Raw genomic sequence first — 22,620 nt, 5'->3', positions numbered from 1 at the left:
AACTATAGTACTTAAGAATAGGAACTATATTTGTTTTTTTTAACTAGGGTTAAGTAAAAAGGGAAGATTATTCTATAAACTTTTAAACAGAGAATAACACCAGGTCTAATTAGTTAGCGAGATTGTAATAGTAAAGGAATCTCGTTGATTCTAATTAAAAGGAATTTGTTTTGGTTTGATATCTAAGATTTGGAACCTAATCAGAATGCTGGAGGTTTGAAATTGTTCTTGCTCATGTATCTATTTTGTACATTTTTTTTCTTATAAACAAACCTTATTTCCAGAAGTGAGGGTTTCTATTCACTGCCTCCTTCCGATACCAGAATCTTCTGATGGCCTATTAGCACCTACTGTAATTTGATTTTCTCAAAGAGTGTGGCGACTAGTTGTGGTGAACTACATATACCTGTCTGGACACGCCCCCCGCTGACTGCTTCTGTGGCTCCTCCCACAGACCCCTGTATAAAGGTGGTTGGAGGCACTGCTCCCCCCTCAGTCTCCAGGATGTAGTATGGTAGTCAAACACTGCTTGTTCCTTCTTCCAGTCAATAAAAGCCGATATCTCGCCTTTACGTTTCAGAGTGAGGTATTGATAGTGCATCACTAGTCACACACGATAAGACAGGTGTTACACAGGTGATAAGAGTGTAAGTGTATTATTGAGTTTAGAAATTAATACTGCTCCACCTTACACACCTTTCACAGTTACACCTAGTAGCAGGAAAACAAAAAGAGTCTGGAGCTGTTGCAGGGGCAGACACTCTGATTAAGATGCAACTAGAAACCCATTCAAAGACTCTGCTGAATGGCTGGATCAGATCATCCAGACAACATGTGGATGAATATTGACTCCTCCCACTTTAACACAAGGGTACTGAACTACACATTCTGACCATTTCTTTTGTAGTATATACTCCCTAATCTTGATACCTCTTGCCCTCTTGGCCAAGTATTCCATGTGACATTGTATCATGTCTGCTTACACTTTGTAAAGCACCTCAGTTTGAGAGGGTGATATGACTGTAAGTTTATTGCTGAGTTTAGAAATTAATACTGCTCCACCTTACAACCTTCTCATGGTTACACCTTGTAGCAGGAATACGAAAAGAGTCTGGAGCTGTTGCAGGAGGCAGACAATCTGGATGGCTTCTCATATCCTGAGTTCTCAGAGTTCAAAGATATGATGCAAGAGTTCAAAACACGACTCGACAGATTTCACGTTAATGCCAAAAAACATCAGGCAGAACTGGAAGCTCTTGTCAACCTGTACAACTACTGTGATCAGGTCTGTAAAACTCCGTGCAATGTAAGATAACTGTGTCTTGCTCCCCAATGTCACAGATAGGATAAGCTGAGGTAAATATAATGGAACTTTCCCCAATTTTCTTCAACAGGGCTATTTGGCACATGAAGGAAACCTATCAAGTGAAACATTTATAAGTGTAACTGATGTGTAGAGTTAGCAAGGGTAGTTGTCTTTAGGAAGTTCTTAGTTAATATTTATATAAAGGCCCAAACAAGTTCCAATTGACCGAAAGTCATATTATTTCTATTTAAATAATAAACTAGGAAGGATAATAGTGGGTGAGCAATATTTTAACAAACCTTGATAACCTTAGGGCAGCACCCACACCAGGACCACTAGACTTGCAACAATTACTTCCCCCAAGCCATCAGGTAAACAGCTTCACCTATTAACCTACCCCATCAACTGCCACCAACACGACATATTCATCAGTCACTCTCTGCACTGCCTCTCAGCTCCCTTTATCCCCCATGCACTGCGACTTTAAGAATACACTCCACCCTCATACCTACACTGCCCTACTGTGTTTTTGTATGGGTCTTCTGCTACCATTTTGCCAAGAGTCACTTTGTCAATTTATCATTTCCTGTCAGAGTCACCTGATATACAGATACCCTTGTACCCAGCATCACTTTATGTATGCACATATGATCAGTCTATGCTAATCTTTAGGGGAACAAGGCAAACTAGTAGAAGCTAAATAATACGGCCACACTCAAATAGTAAATTGTGCACTGTGTTTATACTTGTAATTTGCTTTTATTTTTGTATTTATTCTGTCCTTTGTTCTTATTGTGTTTTACAACAATAGCCTTTCCTGTCTGTTTGCTGTAATTTTGTTGCAACATTTATAGGAAAACAAGGCCAACGTCTTCTCCTCACTTCTTAAACACAACCAATTCTGCAGAAGCTGGAAATCCAGAGTAATACACAAAAAATTCTGGAGGAACTCAGCAAATCAGGCAGCATCTACAGAAAGGAATAAAGAGTCTGACGTTTCAAGCCGAGTCCTGATGAAGGGTCTCAGCCTGAAATGTCAACTCTTTATTCCTCTCCATAGATGCTGCCTGACCTGCTGAGTTCCTCCAACATTCTGATTCTGCTTGCTTCGTTGGTGTTTCTCCAAGCCTTGTTGGTACTGTGGATAACTGGGAAAATCACTGTGCAAGTACAGAGTAGGCCGTGGGCATTTTTAAGAATGCACGTGTTATTTTGGCACTTAATGTGTGGGTAAAGCAGCTGACAAGCCCACTTCACCCATCAAAAGATCAAATCGATGCTCCTCAGACTTAAGACTGTAAATACGCACCCAATGAGAGGAAGCATAGAGCCAGCTGCAAAGGAAATTTTAGCGGAATGGTGTCAGGACTGCAGGATCCAAGTTATAGGGAGAGGACAGATAGGGTAGGACTTTATTCTTGGGTGTGGAAAGCTGAGGGATGATTTTACAGAGGTGTATAAAATCATAAAGGGCATAGAAAGGATGAGTACACACAGGGAAAGAGAACCGAAAACTAGAGGGCATGGGTTTAGGGTGAGAGGGGGAAGATTTGGAAGAGACCTGAGAGACAATGTTATCATGTGGGGGTTGTGTATATGGATTGAGCTGCCAGACGGAGTGGTTGAGGAAGGTACAGTAGTATCATTTGAGAAGCACTTGGACAGGTACACGGAGGGATGTGGGCTGAATGCAGAAAATTGCGATGAGCTGGATGGCAACGTGTTTGGCATGGACTGGTTGGGATGAAGGGCCTGTTTCTGTGCTGTGTAGCCTTATGATGCTATAGCTCTGAAATAATGATATTTAAGAGAGAGTTGGATAAGTATAAGGATATGGAAGTTTAAAGACGGATACTGGCCAAACGCAGGCAATTGGGACCAGCTCAGGTGAGCACCTGAATGAGTTAGGCAGAAGGGCTCATTTCCATACTGTAGCACTCTATGACTCTCTGAAATAGATTTTGTAATTTTTCAATGTTCTCTTTATGCCTAATATAGGAAACACCTCCAATTAAGTAAGCAGCCAGATGAACATTTCTTTAAAATCATTTGTTTTTGCCAGTCTGCTGTCTATTTCCTGCACTTTTGTTTTGGATTTCCAACATCTGCAGTGCTTTCCTTTAAAATGCTGGACATTAATGCATGGTCTCTTTTGTCAGGCTGTGAAGTTGACCGAAGACTGTAAACATTGCTTGTCCCAGCTGGGGGCAAGTAGCTCGACAGACCTCAGTGAAGAAACGCTGAAGCTTCTTGAGAATTACCATCAAAGACTTTCAGAATTTTCCATTGAAAGATTTCAGCAGGTGAAGAGTCAGCTCCACAGCCTAAGTAATGCTAAAGGCATGAAGATGTGGAATGTAACTTTGCTGAACTGTGAAGAGACAAGGCAACATCTCGAAGAGACCTTGGAGTTATGCAGGAAGGCATTAAAAACTGCTGGAAGCCCGATGTCAGAAACCGAGGGAGAGTCCAAGAGCACAGAACAAAAGAGTGGTAAGGATCTGATCACAAGGACCTCTCACCTGAGTGGAAACTCTTGGTCTGAAGAAGGAATAATCTGGCAGAGAAAGGAAAAGCATAAACATTCACCTATGAGGACTATTCATAGTCACAAGGAAAATGTAACCAACAAGCCAAACAGAGTACAAGCGAAGTCTTCCGTATTTGAATGGCCGATGTGTCTGAATTCAACGGATGTGTCAAGTGGTGAGACAAGCCCTCAGATCTCTTCCCTCCCTTCTTACTCAGATCCTTTGTTTTCTCCTTCTGCTCGGCACAGAAGTTATCCCTCCAAGAAGATTATGCAGGCAGCACAGGGCTTCCAGCTCTCACGGCACGCCAGCTTCTGCTCTGAAGACAAGCATTCTTGCAGAGCTGGAATCCGAAGTAATATCAGCAGTGTTGCTCCAGTGATCATTTCTGCCCTTAGTGAACCTGCAGGATCCAGTCTGACAACGAAGGAGAATTCCTGGTAAGATTACAAGTTTAACATGTGGGCAGAAACCTGCCTATCAGTCTTCTGTTTTCCTCAGTGTATCTTAATGTAGTATCATCTTGACTAAAAACTAAAATTATGTGAAGCACTGAGAGGTAGACAGTCAGAATCTTTTCCACAGAGTAGAAATGTCAGATACCAGAGAACATACTTCTAACTTTGTAAGAGAGACTGCAGATGTTAGATCCCTGGAACAACGCACACACAAAATGCCTGAGGAACTCAGACCAGGAACCATCTATGCAAGGAAACAAACAGACACGTTTTAGACCGAGACCTTCATAAGAGCGCAAATGAAAGGTCTTAGCCCAAAATGTTGACTACTTATTTCCTTCTCTAGATGCTGCCTGACCTGCTGAGTTTCTCCAGTATTTCTTGTATGAAGCTTTTAAGTTTGGAGAGAGCAAAGTCCAAAGGTAATATGGGGCACGATTTTTATGCATTGAGTGATAGGTGCTTGGAATGGCTTACCAGGGTAGTCATACAAGCTGGAAGTTGAGGCGTTTAAATGGACATATAAATTTGAAGGGAATGGAGGGATATGGATACACTCAAGAGGAGGATATTTAGTATAAATTGGCATCAAGAATGGCACAACATCATGGGCCAAATGATCTATCCATTGCTGTGTTGTTCTAATTTCATTCCCCAAATTCTCTGTCACCTATATGTTATGGTCCGGTCTGGAACCTGCATTCCGGGTCTTGATCTGGTCTGTGTACTCCGGACTCTGGGTCTTGTAGCCGTCCCTCCTATCGCCCTTGAGCCCAATTAGTCACACCTGTGGATCATCATGGCTTGTTGGGGCTCAAGGAGGTGCACCTGATGCCCATCGGCTGGCGCTGTGTATATGGGGGTTCTGGGACTGAGTGGAGTTTGGGAGGGTTGTTGTCCTACTCACCTTGTTCCTCTGGTTGCCCTGGGTTGGAGTTCCCCTCATTAAAGACGAGTGTAAGTCTGGCAGTCACCCTGGACCTAGTTCCCTTCCTATCACTTGCCTCCGTTGGGCAAGCCTGGCCGAACTGCTGTTGCCTGGTGGGGGATTCTGCCCCTTTCCATCCCTTGCTGCTGACAGGTTGTGCCCCACAACCTACCCAGGTGCCCTGCGACCTGCTCAGGCCCCCGTGTTCCTGCCTGGGAGGTCCGGGCCCTGCCCAGGAGTTTTGTGGCCCACCCAGTGAACTCCTAGACCCTGCCTGAACTCTGGGATCCCCCTGCCCCGCCTGAACTCCAGGATCCCCCTGCCCCGCCTGAACTCCGGGATCCCCCTGCCCCGCCTGAACTCCGGGATCCCCTTGCCCCGCCTGAACTCCGGGATCCCCTTGCCCCGCCTGAACTCCGGGATCCTCCTGCCCCGCCTGAACTCTGGGATCCTCCTGCCCCGCCTGAACTCCGGGATCCTCCTGCCCCGCCTGAACTCCGGGATCCTCCTGCCTGCCCAAACTCTAAGACTCTCTTGGAACCCCAGCATCACCTTGAACGTCACGTCCCTCACACACACCACGGTCTCCACGTCTTGTCTCTCATTTAGTTGTTCCCGTCCTGCCCCTAGTATTTCAGTGCCTGCGTCCTGTGCTTGGGTCCAGTCCATGTCCCCTTATGACACTACAAGACCCAAGCCAGGACAGCCATGACTGCACTCTGCTTGCCTGGGTTTTTCTTCCTGCAGTGGCACTAAAAGAGTTCAATGGATATGGTAGTCTACTTTACAAAGTAGTCTACAAAGATGTCTCTTCACAACATTGATGAGGAGGAATTTCATTAATAAGAAGGTAGTGAATCTGTGGAATTCATTGCCCTAGGGCAAGTCATTGGTAAAAACAAGCAGTAACTTGTTTGGCTGAGGCAGTGTGAGGTTTAAAAAGAATTGGGGGCCTTTCAGGACTTTTTGGTGGGCTGCAATCATAATGATCTAGTGGGAAATGAAAAGAAGTGAGTTGTAAGCAGAACGGCCATTGGTAGAGTAGACAGAGTTAGAGTGACCATAAGACAAAGGAGCAGAAGTCGGCCATTCAGCCCATTGTGTCTGCTCCACCATTTTATCATGAGCTGATCCATTCTCCCATTTAGTCCCACTCCCCTGCCTTCTCACCATAACCTTTGATGCCCTGGCTACTCGGATACCTTAAATGCCTTAAATACACCCAATGACTTGACCTCCACTGCCACCCGTAGCAACAAATTCCACAGATTCACCATCCTCTGGCTAAAAAAATTTCTTCGCATCTCTGTTCTGAGTGAATGCCCTTAAATCCTTAAGTCATGCCCTCTCGTACTAGACTCCCTCACCATGGGAAACAACTTTCCTACATCCACTGTGTCCATGCCTTTCAATATTCAAAATGTTTCTATGCGGTCCCCCCTTGTTCTTCTAAACTCCAAGGAGTACAGTCCAAGAGCGGTCAAATGTTCCTCATATGTTAACCCTCTCATTTCCAGAATCATTCTAGTGAATCTTCTCTGAACATCTCTCCAACGTCAGCATATCCTTTCTTAAATAAGGACCCCAAAACTGCACACAGTACTCCAAGTGCGGTCTTACCAATGCCTTATAGAGCCTCAACATCACATCCCTGCTCCTATACTCTATTCATTTAGAAATGAATGCCAACATTGCATTCGCCTTCTTCACCACCGACTCGACCTGGAGGTTAACCTTTAGGGTATCCTGCACGAGGACTCCCAAGTCTCGTTGCATCTCAGAACTTTGAATTCTCTCCCCACTTAAATAATAGTCTGCCTGTTTATTTCTTCTACCAAAGTGCACAACCATACACTTTCCAACATTGTATTTCATTTGCCACTTCTTTGTCCATTTTCCCAATCTATCCAAGTCTCTCTGCAGACTGTCTGTTTCCTCAGCTCTACAACCCCTCCGCCTGTCTTTGTATCATCAGCAAACTTAGCCACAAAGCCATCTATTTCATAATCCAAATCGTTGATATACAACATAAAAAGAAGCGGCCCCAGCACAGACGCCTGTGGAATACCACTGGTAAGTGGCAGCCAACCAGAATGGGATCCCTTTATTCCCACTCTCTGTTTCCTGCCAATCAGCCAATGCTGTATCCATGTATGTAACTTTCCTGTAATTCCATGGGCTCTTATCTTGTTTAGCAGCCTCATGTGCGGCACCTTGTCAAAGGCCTTCTGAAAATCCAAATACACAACATCCTCTGCATCTCCCTTGTCTAGCCCACTTGTAATTTCCTCAAAAAATTTCAATAGGTTTGTCAGGCAGGATTTTCCTTTAAGGAAACCATACTGAGTTCTGCTTATCTGGTCATATGCCTCCAGGTACTCCATAACCTCATCCTTGACAATCGACTCCAACAACTTCCCAATCACTGATGTCAAGCTAACAGGTCTATAATTTCCTTTTTGCTTCCTTGCCCCCTTTTTAAATAGCGGAGTGACATTTGCAATCTTCCAGTCCTCAGGAACCATGCTCCAGATCATTGCTAATGCCTCCACAATCTCCACAGCTACTTCCTCCAGAACATGAGGGTGCATTCCATCTGGTCTGGAAGAATTATCTACCCTTAGACTATTCAGCTTCCTGAGTACTTTCTCTGTCATGATTGTGACCGCGCACACTTCTCTTCCCTGACACTCTTGAGTGTCTGGTATACTGCTGATGTCTTCTTCAAAATACACATTCAGTTCCTCCGTCATCTCGTTATCTGCCATTACAATTTATCCAGCATCATTTTCTATCGGTCCCATGTCTACTCTCACCTGTCTTTTACTCTTTATATACTTGAAAAAGCTTTTAGTATCCTTTTTGATATTATTTGCTAGCTTCCTTTCATAGTTTGTCTTTTCCCTCTTAATGACCTTCTTAGTTTCCTTCCCAATCCTCTGTCTTCCCACTAATTTTTGCTTCTTTGTATGCCCTTTCCTTTGCTTTTACTTTGACTTTGCCTTCTCAGTTATGGTTGCATCCTTTTTCCATTCGGAAATTTCTTCTTTTTTGGAATATATCTGTCTTGCACCTTCCTCACTTCTCGTATAAATTCCAGCCACTGCTGCTCTGCCGTACTTCCCACTAGTGTCCCTTTCCAGTCAACCTTGGCCAGTTCCTCTCTCATGCCACTGTAATTTCCTTTACTCCACTGAAATACCAACATATCGAATTTTGGCTTCTCTTTCTCAAATTTCACAGTGAACTCAATCATGTTATGATCACTGCCTCCTAAGGGTTCCTTCACCTCAATCTCTCTAATCACCTCTGGTTCATTACACAATACCCAATCCAGTACAGCCGATCCCCTAGGGGCTCAACAACAAGCTGTTCTAAAAAGCCATCTCGTAGATATTCTACAAATTCTCTCTCTTGAGATCCAGTGCCGACCTAATTTTCCCAATCCACTCGCACATTGAAATCCCCCACAATTATCATAACACTGCCCTTCTGGCAAGCCTTTCCTATTTCCTGTTGTAATCTGTAATCCACATCACTGCAGTTGTTAGCTGTTAGTGGTCAGACTTTGGCACGACAGACTTGGGCAAGAACAGGTGGAGGCTCTAAGCAAGTTCTAGCATTTTTTTTCTCTTATTTGTCTATCAGCATATAGCTAGTGCAATGAAAATGGGCCCAGGTTTAATGGTACATTCTTCATGTGAGATGTGGGATCTCAGGGAGACCTCCAGTCTAAATGAAGTGCATCAAGCTTCAGCCACTTAGAGACCACGTTAAAGTAGCTCGATGGCCTTCAGCTCATACTGGAGAATGAGGGGGTGACAGATAAGAGCTACAGGGAGGTAGTCACCCCTAATTCACAGGAAGCAGGTACCTGGGTGACTGTCAGCAGAGGGAAAGAGAATAGACAGCCAGTACAAAGTACCTATGGCACTGTCCCCTTTCATAGTAAGGATACTGTTTAGGATACTGTTGTGGGGGAGGGAGCCACAGTGACCAGGGACCTGGTCTCTGACACTGAGTCTAGCTCTGTGGCTCAGAAGAGGAAGTGGAGTGCAGTAGTGATTGGGGATTCCATAGTTAGAGGATCAGACGGGAGATTCTGTGGTTCTGAAAAAGAAACCTGGATGGTATTTTGCCTTCCAGGTGCCAGGGTCAAGGATGCCTTAGGCTATGTCCACACTACGCTGGATAATTCTGTAACCGAAGCATTTTCTCTTCGTTCTTACCCTCCGTCCACACTAAAACGGCATTTTCATCCCCCAAAACCGAAGTATGTCAGAAACGTTGTCCAGGGTGTGTAATTTTGAAAACGCTGCTTGGCCACAGCGATGTGGATGGGGTAATTGGAGAAATCTAAAAACGCTGTCATGACGTGCCGTAACAGATGGTGGCAGCAGCGTGGAATTTCATTGTTTTCTTGAACGCAACCTAACAATTTCAGAACAGACGGCAACGAGACTGAAGCCAGTAGAGTTAGAAATATTTACCTATTTATGCAAGTACTTCTCTGACAATAGATGTGTAACAGCCTAATGTAACATTGTATGGAACTACAAGGTAACACTGATGCAGTCATGTTTTATACATTTAACAAGGTGCTTTATTAATACAAGAGTTCATCAATTTTTCAATGTTTGACGTCAGCTGGGTCATACTGTCCGTGAACTCCCTTTTGGTTGCCTTCATACACTCCCGTATTCGTTTTTTTTTTACTTTTAAGTCCTCCTGCGTGAGAGCCAGCAGCTGTCTGTCGTTTAAGTTTTTCTAGTCTGTAGCTGGAAAGACACGCAGCAAATCTTTCACAGTGAGATTCGACACCAAACATGTCGCTTGTTTTCGGTAGATGTGTCCTGTGCATGTGCAGTAGGAGGAGATTGGCCGAAATCTCTGTTTCAGTGTGGACAGAGATATTTTTAAAAATGCATAGTGTGAACACTTATTGTTTTTACGCGAAACCGGTGTTTTCAAAATTATCCGGTCTAGTGTGGACATAGCCTCAGGTTGGATCCACAACGTTCTAAAGGGGGAGGGTGAACAATGGGAAGTCATGGTATATCTTGGTACCAACAACTTAGGTGGGAAAAGGGATCAAGTCCTGAAGAGAAAATATAAGAAGTTTGGTAGAAAGCTGAAAAACAGGACCTCAAATGTAGTAATCTCTGGATTGCTGCCTGTGCCATGTGACAGTAAGGGTAAGAATAGGATGACTTGGCAGATGAAAGTGTGGCAGATGAACTGGTGCAGTGGGCAGGGTTTCAGATTTGTGAATCATTTGGTTCTCTTCTGGGGAAGATATGTGACCTGTACAAAAAGGACTGCTTACACCTGAATTCGAGGGGGACCAATACCTTTGCGGGCAGGTTTACAAGAGCTTTTGGGGAGGGTTTAAGCTAATTTTACAGAGGGATAGAAACCAGTGTGATAAGGCTGAGGGTGGAATGGTTGGTATACAAGTAGATGCAGCATGTCCTGAGACTGTGAGAAAGGACAGGCTGATGATAGGGTAAATTTGCAGTCAGTTGCTATTACTAAGGAGAAGGTGCTAAGAAAGTTGAAAGATTTGAAGGTAGATGCATCATCTGGACCTGATAGGCACACCCTAGGGTTCTGAAAGAAGTAGCTGAAGAGTTAGTGGAGGCATTAGTAATGATCTATTAAGCATCACTAAATTCTGGAATGATTCTGGAGGTCGGAAAAATTGCAAATGTTACCCCACTCTTTAAGAAGAGACAGAGGCAGAATAAAGGAAATTAGATGCTAGTTAGCCTGATTTAAAGGGTTGAGAAGATGTTAGAGTCCATTACTAAATGTGAGGTTTTGAGGTACTTGAAGGTACATGCTGGGCTAAAATCAGCATGCCTTCCTTAAGGGGAAATCTTGCCTGACAAATCTGTTGGAATTCTTTGAGGAAATAAAAAGCAGAATGGACAAATAAGGAATCAGTGGGTGCTGTTTAATGGCTTTTCAGAAGGGCTTTTTCAAGGCGCCACACTTGAGGCTGCTTAACAAGATCAGAGCCCAAACAAGATATTGGCATGGATAGAAGATGAGCTGATTGACAGGAGACAAAAGAGTGGGAGTAAAGGGGGCTTTGTCCGATTGACTGCCAGTGACTACTGGTGTTCACCAAGGGTTGGTATTGTGGCCACTTCTTTTCACACTATATGTCAATGATTTGGAGAATGGAATGGAATTTGTGGCCAAGATTGTAATACAAAGATAGGTGGAGGAACGGGTAATGTTGAGGAAGCAGGGAGTCTACAGATGACTTAGACAGATTGGGAGAACGAGCAAAGAAGTGGCAGATGGAATAAACTGTAGTGTACTTTTTCGGGCACTTTTGTAGAAGAAATAAAGGCTCGCATTATTTTCTAAATGGGGAGAAAATTCAAAAATCTAAGGTGCAAAGGGGCTTGGGAGTCCCCATGCAGGATTCACTAAAGTTTAATTTGGAAGTTGAGTTGGTGGTAAAGAAGGCAAATATAATGTTAGCATTCAGTTTGAGAGGACTAGAATATAAAAATGAGGCCTTTTTAATGCATTATTCAGACTACATTTGGAGTATTGTGAGTAGTTTTGGGCCTCTTATCTAAGAAAGGATGTACTGACATCGGAGAAGGTCCAGGGAGATTCATTAGAATGATTTCAGGAATGAAAGTATGAGGTGTGTTTGATAGTTTGAGCCTATACTCACTGGAGTTTAGGAGAATAGGGAGGTGAATCTTACTGAAACCTACCTAATATTGAAAGGCTTAGATGTTTCATATAGTAGGAGAGTCTAGGACCAGAGGGTACAGCTTCAGAATAGAGGGATGTACATTTAGAACAGAGATGAGGATGAATTTCTTCAGCTAGAGCATGGTGAATCTGTGGAATTCATTGCCACAGACAACTGTATTTAAAGTAGAGGTTGATGGATTAGTCAGGAAATTATTCGTTACAGGAACAAAGAAAGAGAATGGGGTTGCAAGGGATAATAAATCAATTATGATGAAAAGGCAGAGCAGATTTAATGTGCTGAATGGCCCATTTGGTCTCCTATGCCTAATGGTTTTATGGCCTTATATTTAAAGCAGAGGCTGGTAGGTTCTTAATTAGTCAGGTTGTTAAAGGTTAGGCAAGTAAGCAGGGAAATGGCATTGAGAAGGGTAATAAATCAGCCATTAAAGAATGTCCAAGCATACTTAATGGGCTGAATGACAGAGTAGATTTGATAGGCTGAGTGGCCTAATTCTGATCTTTTGCCTTATAGTCTTAACCCTTACCTCATGGCCAAACTATCCCCTGCCTCCACTCATACCCAGAGTGACAGAAGAGACAAAGTCTCAATATAAAGTGGATGCAAGATTTTCTACTGCATGCCTGATAAACGACGGACGCACATCACCAGGAACCAGGAAAACCTCTCACCTGTAATAAGGAAAGGTCGAAGGGGTTCCTGATTCAAATGTAGTACACTGCCCCATTAGAACTGAGCCACAGAATCCAGCACAAGTTCACAACATTTGGCAGAGATTTGGCAGAGTGGATCCATTCATAGTCTCCTGGGATATTTGAACGATTCCTGGAATTCTGTCATCAGTTTTGGAGGATTGTGTCTATTGTCCTGTTGCAAAAGTTTGTCGCTACATTTCTTCAGAAGTACGGGTCATGACAGCCAGGATGTGCCAGCTGGACCTAATATTTCCTGGGGGTATGATGGTAGTTTTAATCTTGGCAGGTGTAGTTTTACTAACATCTGTCAGGCTTACCATAATTAGAATGCAGGAACTCGCAGGTTTGTCATCCGAGCCTAATCTTTCATCCAATTCAACTTTGAGTTATAGAGCAATAAAACACATATACAGATCCTGTTGCCCAACCAGCACCAATCTCCTGTGTTCGGCCCATTGTCCTCAAAGTGTTGCCATGTACCTGTCCCAGTGCTTCTAAGCTGATACCAATGTACCTGCCTCAACTACTTCCTCTGGCAGCTCGTTCCATATACTCACCACTCTCTCATAAAATCTGTTTCCCCTCAGGTCTCTTTTCAACCTTTCCTCTCTCACGCTAAACTTTGCTCCCTAGGTTTGGACTTACCAGCCCTGCGGAAGAGACTGTTTGTGGCCCTCTAGTGGTCTTGGTTGATTATAGATGTTGTGTCGTAGCTAACTATGTTGGTGCAGTGCCATCTGTGGTTGACAAGACCAATGTGAGAGTGGCAGTCTCTGTTGCAAAGCTCGTATCTATAAATGGTCTCAGCTCTAATGGAGCTGCAGCATTCCTTTCTATGGGCCCGCTTGTCATCTTCATCTTACAGGAATTTTTCCTCACCTGTTGTTTCAGGGTGCTTCTTCATCTCGTGTGGTTGGCTACACTTTCTTTCAGGACTCAGTGTTGATATCCAGCGCCTTCATGTCCTGCTTGCAGACATCCTTTAGCGCAGATACGTGTGGCCAGCTGTCTCTTGCTTGAAGCCAGCTCGCCATAGAGGATGTCTTTTTGGACGTAGCAGAGCTGGCTCAACTAGCACAGCCTACACTGCCTGAGCATTCTGTACAAAAGAGAAACTCGGCAATAGGTACTTTGTTTCTCCAGGCGATGCCCGAGATGAAGGTATCTTAAATGGACCGTGTAGAATTTCTCTCCTGCTTAGTGTATGTTGCCCAGGTCCTACTGCTGTACAGCAGTGGGCTGGTGACACAAGCATTGTGCACTGCCATCTTTGTTTTGACTGGGAGTTAGGACTCAACTGGTGAGGCAGACAAGATTTGTTGCAGCCGTCCCAATGCACTTGTCTATTTTTGCATCCAGCGAGAGGTTGTCACTGATGATGGACACAGGTATGTGAACTGATGAACAGCATCCAATTTGTAGTTATCAGAGGTAGTAACTGGTGGTGCATCCACACCTTGTCCCAGGATGTTTGTCTTTTTCAGGCTGATAGACAGACTGAATTCCTTGCAGGCCTGGGAGAAGCAATTCATCAGGCTCTGGAGGTGCAGTGGAGTGTGGGTTGTGACTGCCGAGTCATGAGCAAACAGCACGTCTCTGTTCATTGCCTCACGGACTTAGGTTCTGGCTTTTAGCGAGCAGCCTACCGTCTGATTTAGTGTGGAGGTAGATCCCTTCTGTTGCTGTGCCAAATTTGTTTCTCAGGAGAATGGCAAGGAAGATCCCAAAGAGCGATGGGACAAGAATACAACCTTGCTTGATGAGCTATCGTACTGCACATTCCTCTTCATGTCGTTGTGGAAGGATTTGATCATACTCTGCATTCCTGGCCTACCTTAGAGAGGATCTGAAAGGGCCCATCACTGCTGACCAAGTCAAATACCTTGGTGAGATCAATAAACGCAAGGTACAGGGGCTTCTTTTGCTCTCTGCAGTTCTGGCAGAGAGAGAAAATCACGTCCATAGATGAACTTCCAGTGCAGAAGCCACACTGTGACTCCAGGTAGACATGTTAGGCCAACTTTTGTAGGCAGATCAAGAAGACTTGGGCAAAGTCTTTGTAAACAACTTTCAAGCCGGAGATGCCCCTGTAATTGTTAATTGCTTTTCTCACCTTTTAGCAGAGTGTAATAATCTTGGCATCCCTCTGGACCTGTGATACAGCTCCTTCCTGCCAGCACTGACAGAGGACTTCATGTAGTGGGTGCAGGAGGATAGTTATGCTGTGCTTGATCAGGTCTGGGGGAGTTCCATCATCAACCAGTGCCTTCCCTGAGGTCCCTCTCAGTTGCCAAATGCTTATACTCAGCTAGGACAAAACATTTTGCTTCAATGAAGGGAGCCACCTTATTAGATTTGGTGTTGAACTGTTCAGTTGTTAAGCGGTCCTCTTCCCAAAGGTAGCTAAAACTGTGCTGTAGATGGTATTCTGCAGAAGTTTCCATTTCTCTGTGACAGAATTTCCAGGCTGCTGGGTGCTCAGTTCTTTCTCGAATGACTTAGCAACTGCTCCGGTAGGTCAAGGTGAGATACCTTGCTGACATCAACGTGACAGCTCCCTTCTTGCTTAGCACAATGAATTTCTTCGACTGCAAACTGATCTTGCAGCACACCAGCAAGTGGTCTGTGTTACAGTCTGCGCTGTACGTGTAAAAAGCACGCCACTGCGGAAAGGGCGTCTAACCAGAATCAAGCCCAGTGGGACTGTTACCATCCACCATCTCACTGCCACTCATAATTTTACACATTTCTATGTCATCAGTCCTCATTCTCATATATTCCAAGGAATAAAGGCCGAGACTGGCCAACCTCTCTGTATAACGTAAGCCCTCAAATCCTGGCAACGTCCTCACACAAATTACTGTTATGAAAGTTGTATCCCATGTTGGAAGAACTATACTCCCTGCAGCATCCGTTTTCCTTCCTACAACAAGTGTCTCTGACCTGTATAACATCATTGCCTCAGGTAATATCTTTGAGTTTAAGCTGTTCAAGACAACAGATTTTTGCCCTTTAAGAGCCTTGCTATGAAGTCAATTGATAAAGGTTACAAGTTTAAAGATTAGAAGTAATTTGATAAGAGTGTCAAAGGTTATGGGAGAATGCAGGAGAATGGGACTGAGTGGGAAATTAAATGTAATGGTGGAGAAGACTTGATAGGCCAAATGACCTAATTCTGCTCTTATGTCTTGTGGTCTAAATGTTGCCAAATTTTAATAAGTGGTTAGGATGGGCATGTTACCGTGTCTTTGCTTTAGAAGACATCTGGCCGAGTAAACTTTATTTTTGTTGGCTGTTCCATTAACCAGTATTTAAAAGTGATAAATATTGAAGTTGATGTGAGTTTCCACAACTATGTTAAGGTTATCTTTAGTCTAAGCTATGGTATAATTGTAAGAAAGTAAGGTTGGGTAGCTATTTGGTTTGAAAAATTCTATTAGACCAAAGTGGCAATGTAATGCAAAACTGTGGGCACTGGGAATTAAGTAAACTTTGCTCTAGATGTGCATGTTTAATTTTACTTGATATAAGACCGGTTATAAAGTTAGAGCCACACAGCAAGGTAATAAGCCCTATGCTCCATCATATCTACGCCAACCTGTAGCCTTCTATGCTTTGACCATTCAAATACACATCTAAATACTATTCAGATATTGTGAACATACCTATCACCACCCTCCCTCTTAAAGCAGTGCCTTTTAGATTTCATCCATCGTCAGGGTGATGCAGCTCTTCCTCAGATCTCCCTCGGCACCTCTCATCACATATCATTACTTTGACCTCTACTACCCAAGACACATACTTTCTCTTTGAGTTTCTCAATCTAGTTTCCTCCTCGCCTTTCTTTTCAAAACTCTGCTTTTCAACCGGTTTCCCATGATAAATCCTTATTTGGGTAGCCAAAATGAGATTAGAGATGCAAACGTAAGATTTTCAAAATTGAACTTATTTTATTTTTAATATTTTAAAACATACTTACAACACTGAAATTCCAGTTAGTGTTCCGAATGTCAATTTTAGGATATTGTCTTTTTATTTACTGTGGTTTGATCAGATTGTTGAAGGAAAAGATTTTAATAATATGTCTACTTCTATTTGCTTCTTGCCTTTCACAGTAATAAACTTCAACACATTATGGAGGAGATATTGATCACTGAGAGGGAGTATGTCCGTTCGCTTGGATACGTCATCTCACATTACTTCCCTGAGATGGATCGCATGGACCTGCCTCAGGATTTGCGGGGACAGCGAGGAACTATCTTTGGGAATCTAGAGAAGCTCTATGATTTCCATAGCCAGTACTTCCTGAAGGAGCTGGAAACCTGTGCAAGTGACCCCATCAGAGTTGGACGCTGCTTCCTTAGACACGTGAGACACTGATCTCCTGGGCCTTCTTTACCTCCATGAAAGTTATTTGTCTCTTAGGTTATTCAGTTCCTTTGAATTCCATCTGTCTTTCAACATCCACACCAATATTTCTCTCATTTCTAGGCACATGAGTGAATCTGCAGATGCTGGAAATAAATAAAATCACAAAATGCTGGCAGAACTCAGCAGGCCAGACAGCATCTATGGGAGGAGGTAGTGATGACATCTCGGGCCGAAACCCGAAGTAACATGGGATGGTCAAGGGGGGATAAGAAGTGGGGGGAGGGATGAAGTAGGGAGCTGGGAAGTGATAGGCTGAAGGGAATTGGGCTAGGGGGAAGGTGGAGAATTATGGGAAATAAAAGAGAAAGAAAGGTAGGGCTGGGGGGAGATTATAGTGAGGGGGGGGGAAGAGATTGAAAGAGAACCAGACTGAAATAATAGATAGGGATGGGGGTAAGGGGGGGGGGCTGGGGTATCAACGGAGGTCTAGACGCAGACTGGGAGACCGTTTCGCCAAACATTGGCGCTCAGTCCTCCAGCAGTGGTGGGATCTCCCTGTGGCTACACACTTCAATTCCACAGACCACTCACACTCCAACATGTCTGTCCATGGCCTCCTCTACCATCAAGATGAGGCCACACACAGGTCGATGGAGCAATACCTTATCTCCCGCCTAGGTAGCCTCTTGCCTGCCGGCATGAACATCCAACTCTCAGACCTCCGTTGATACCCCTGCCCCCCCCCCCATACCCCCATCCCTATCTATTATTTTAGTCTGGTTCTCTTTCTCTCTTTTCTCCCCCCTCACTATAATCTCCCCCCAGCCCTACCTTTCTTTCTCTTTTATTTCCCATAATTCTCCACCTTCCCCTAGCCCATTTCCCTCCAGCCTATCACTTCCCAGCTCTCTACTTCATCCCTCCCCCCACTTCTTATCCCCCCTCAACCATCCCATGTTACTTCACTCCTGATGAACGGTTTCGTCCTGAAACGTCGTCACTACCTCCTCCCATTGATGCTGCCTGGCCTGCTGAGTTCTGCCAGCATTTTGTGTTTTTATCTCTCTAATTTCTTCTCCTTTATACATGTATTAGATCTTCTTTTAAATCTGTTATCACAAATGCTTCATAAACACAAGAGATTCTACAGATGCTGGAAATCCAGAACAACACACATGCAGAATGCTGGAGGAGCTCAGCAGGTCAAGTAGCATTTATGTTGAAGAGTATCAGTCGACTTTTGGGCTGAGATCCTTCATTGGACTGGAAAGAAAGGGGGAAGAAGCCATAATAAAACAGGGAGAGGAAGGAGGGCAAGGTTGCAAGTGATAAGTGAAACCAGGTGAGGGGAAAGGTGGCTGGATGGAGGAGGGAGGAATGAAGTGAGAACCTGGGTAGTAATAGGTGGACGAAGTAAAGGGCCTTAGAAGGAATCTGATAGGAGAGGAGAGTGGACCATGGACGAATGGCAGGGAGCAGGGGTATCAAAGGGAAGTGATGGGCAGGTGAGTACAAGAAAAGCGGTAAGAAGGGGGCCAGAATGGGGAATGGCAAATAATGGATAATAAATTGCACAAAAAATGACATACTGAACAATCTGGTCCACTTGCATGATTTTTGTCTTGAGCGACTAATCCTGCTGGATGCTTGGAAAGACGTCAAAAATTGAATTTGAGGAAACTCAAGTGAGAAATAAACTGAGAAATGTATCTGAAATGATTCTTTCATCATTAATAAAATATATTTGCTCTTTCATTCTTTTATCACAGGAAAAACAATTTGGACTTTATGCATTATACAGCAAGAACAAGCCCCGGTCTGATTTGCTGCTCAGCAGCCATGGAAATACATTTTTCAGAGTACGTATTTCAGATTATCTAATACAGATGCAAAATGATTGCACTGACACCTATTGCTTCCAGACTGGATTAACCAATAGGGTGGATGTTATACTTCCAAAGTGTGTGTCTGTAACCTTGGATACTGTACCAAAACCAGACTTACGTTTGGAATGGTCTGCTTCATTTATGTCAGTTTTTCAGAATCACATTTACTATCACTGACATTCGACGTGAAGTGTGCTGTTTTCCAGTACTGGGGCAGTGCAAACACATAAAAACCTACAAGTTCCAGAAAAATACATAATTAGTGCCAAAAAAGCAGTAATGAGATAGAGTTAAGAAATCTGATGGAAGGGAAGTAGCTGTTCCTGAATCATTGATTGTGGGACTTCAGGCTCCTGTATCTCCTCCCTGGAGTAGTAATGGGAGGTCAATGAAATAGCAGACAAACTGAGTAATATTTTTGCATCAGTCTTCATTGTGGGAGACACTAGCAGTATGGTGGTAATTCCAGGTGTCAGATGGCATGAAGTGTGTGAATTTACCATAACTAGAGAGGTTCTTGGGAAACCGAAAGGTCTGAAGGCAGATAAGTCACCTGGACCAGATGGTGTACGCCCCAGGGTTGAGGAGATCGGGGAGGCATTAGTAATGACCATTCTGGAATGGTCCCAGAAAACTGGAAAATTAAAAATGTCACTTCACTGGCTTTGGAGGTGCTGCAGAGGAGGCTCACCAGGTTGATTCCAGAGATGAAAGGGTTAGACCCTGGGGAGGGATTGAGTCACTTGGAGCGGTACTCACTGGAATTCAGAAGAACGCGAGGAGATCTCATAGAAATATATAAAATAATGAAGGGGATAGATGAGATAGAGGCAGGAAAGTTGTTTACTCTGGTGGGTGAGGCGAGAACTATCAGACATAGCCTCAAGATTCAGGGGAGTAAATCTGGGACGGAGATGAGCAGGAACTGCTTTTCACAGAGAGTGGTGAATCTGTGGAATTCCCTGCCCAATGAAGCAGTGGAGGCTACCTCATTAAATAAATTTAAGACAAGGTTGGATATATTTTTGCATAGTAGGGGAATTAAGGGTTATGGGGGAAAGCAGGTAGGTGGAGATGAGTCCATGGTCAGATCAGCCATGATCTTACTGAATGGAGAAGCAGGCTTGATGGGCCAGATGACCTCCTCCTGCTCCTATTTCTTTATGTTCTTACGTAAGATGAATGGAGGAAAGTATGAGGGGGGTATCAGGGATTCATTTTTTTATGCAGAGAATGATAGATGTATGTAATATCCTGCCAAGGGTGGTGGTAGAGGCAGATACATTAGGAACATTTACGAAACCCTTAGAGAAGCACTTGGATGGTAGAAAAACTAGAGGGCATTGTAGGAGGGAAAGATGAGATTGATCTTAGAGTAGGGTAAAAGATTGGCACAACATTATGGGCTGAAGGGCCTGTACTGTTCTATGACCAGGTACCCCTTGAGAAACCTCACAAGGTTTCTCGTACACTCTGAATATTCTCCTTTTCTCTGTGAAAATAATGTTGATCGTGGTTGCTGATTCTTATGTAACTGAGAACACAACTCTAAGGCTTGATTCTTCAGTGGAGGTTTGATCTGGTAGCAAAATGTCTTCTAAAGAACAAGTCACTGTATTAATATTATCAGCACTTGAATTTGCAGCCCACATCACGTGAGAGTTAGAAAGGTGAACATGGTCATGTAGAGACAGAGGAGATTATATTTTGCATCCTTTCAGCAACATGGAGAATTTAGGTCCAGGTGTCAAGCTTGAGCTTTATCCATATCACAGGCCTAAAAAGGGAAAAAATGGAATTAAGATAGGATGCATTTTCAATTGCTTACTAAGCCCAATATCCCTACTGGAGCATATCTGCCAGCAGCAGTTTGCAGAGTTCTCTGTCCAGCGCCAGTCTTTTACTTCCCGGCAAAGGTCCTTCCTCTCCCAGGGATGAGGTCTTTGGAGCTTCTTATGGAACTTCTATTGCACTGGTTTTTATGGGATTGGTTTGCTAGCCGCATGCTCAACCCTGCTTGTTTTGCAGCTGGGCTTGGGACCGTCTCAAATGTTCCTTTTCTCTTGTCAAAGGCCAAGCAGCTGGAACTAGGTGACAAAATGGACTTGGCATCCTATCTTTTGAAACCTATTCAGAGGATCAGCAAATACAACCTGCTTCTGAGGGACATGTTCAAGGAATGCAGTCCAGCCCAGGAGAAGGAGTGCAAGGAACTTCAGGCAGCCCACGATATTGTGTGCTTCCAGCTCCGCTATGGCAATGATCTTATTGCTATGGATGATATACAGGAGTGTGATGTAAGTTTAGATACAGTTCTTCTTATTATTTTGTATTCAGACTTCCATTTTCATTATCACATTTTTAATGAAATAAAGAATTGGGTATCATGAAAATTGCACCAGTATTAGCGTAGTATCTGCAAGTTTATGGCAAGCTTGAGTTCTTCAAACTTTGAAATTATAAAATGTCTGATTTAATTATAATGTCAGGTTGGATATCTTGTAAACTCAGAATTGGAATTGTTTTGTTATTACCACTCGTGCCAAAATACAATGACAAGCTTGTCTTGACTACTATAAACACAAGAAATTCTGCAGATGCTAGAAATCCAGAGTAACACACACACACAATTCTGGAGAAACTCAGCGTTTATGGAAGGGAATAAATAGTCAACGTCTCGGACCAAGACTCATCGGCAGTCTATTTATTCCCCTCCATAGATGCTATCTGATCTGATCTGAAATGCTGAGTTCCTTCAGCCTTTTGTGTGTTGCCTTGGTTACTGTTCATACAGCTCAAGTCATTACACAGTGCACTGAGGTAGTAGAAGGTAAACCAAAAACAAAACAGGGTGGAGTGCAGCAGCTACAGAGGAAGTGCAGTGCAGGTAAAGAATAAAGTACAAAATCAGAATGAGGTGTATCATGAGGCTAAGAGTCCATCTTATCATCCTAGGGGACTGTTTAGTGGTCTTATAACAGTGAGATTGATTCAGGCTTTTGCATCTTCTATCTGATGGACGGGAGGGAGGAGAAGAGAGGAAGTATGGGATAGAGTCTTAGATTATGCTGGTTGTTTTACTGAGGTCGTACAAAGTGAAGAGAAGATACAGTGCAATCTCATTGTGTTATAATTTGTGTAATAGAATATAATAAAATTGTGTTATAATTTTATATTTCCCCCCGCTTTTCTGCAATATAGTGAAGATATTAATGCATTCAAACAGACATGACATTGTACCCATTCTTCACATGAGAGCATTCAGAATAAATTGCACTGTTATCCTCATCCAGTAATTTCTTTGCAACTGAGAGTCTTGGTAAAGAGCAAGAACTGCAGTCAACTCCTCCTTACCAAATCCTCACTGACTGGAAAATGGAATTAGAAATTACATATTTACATTTAAAATTACATAGTAAAAATGAATTAATCTTACTATGTAAGCGTAATACATCCTGCAATGATAGATCTTGTTTGTGGATTTTTAATGGATCTTCTCAAGAGATTTAATTGTACATAGATTCTTAAAGAAAGAACATAAGGAATTAATACTAATGTTTCAACTGTATTTAGGAAGGAAATGTTAAATTATTTTAATTGTGTTTTTAAATGTTTTAGTTACTTTGTTTTCTTATTTAAGTATAAAATGTGTGCATTCGTTGTATTTTTAAATAGTTCTGAATGCCAGAGGTGTTCCCAAAGT

General features: G+C 43.2%; 1 protein-coding gene across 4 annotated transcripts in view; it reads left to right on the top strand.

Moving 5' to 3' along the window:
• Window positions 1-22,620, top strand: part of LOC132399738 (pleckstrin homology domain-containing family G member 4B-like) — a 223,190-nt gene that overhangs the window by 166,970 nt on the left and 33,600 nt on the right. For all 4 annotated transcript variants that reach the window (XR_009514053.1, XM_059980440.1, XM_059980439.1 and 1 more), the window contains exons 13-17: window positions 1,094-1,285; window positions 3,466-4,277; window positions 16,776-17,028; window positions 18,801-18,890; window positions 20,990-21,214. Coding sequence is in view for 3 of the 4 variants with exons in the window: in XM_059980440.1 (XP_059836423.1) it covers window positions 1,094-1,285; window positions 3,466-4,277; window positions 16,776-17,028; window positions 18,801-18,890; window positions 20,990-21,214 (1,572 nt within the window). In the remaining variant the exon portion in view is untranslated. The remainder of the gene's footprint in view (window positions 1-1,093; window positions 1,286-3,465; window positions 4,278-16,775; window positions 17,029-18,800; window positions 18,891-20,989; window positions 21,215-22,620) is intronic.

The sequence above is a fragment of the Hypanus sabinus genome, chromosome 9, assembly GCF_030144855.1.
Source record: "Hypanus sabinus isolate sHypSab1 chromosome 9, sHypSab1.hap1, whole genome shotgun sequence".
In the NCBI taxonomy this organism is placed as follows: Eukaryota; Metazoa; Chordata; class Chondrichthyes; order Myliobatiformes; family Dasyatidae; genus Hypanus; species Hypanus sabinus.
The sequence above is the reverse complement of the archived record's forward strand: the minus strand, read 5'-3'. Positions and strand labels throughout refer to the sequence as shown.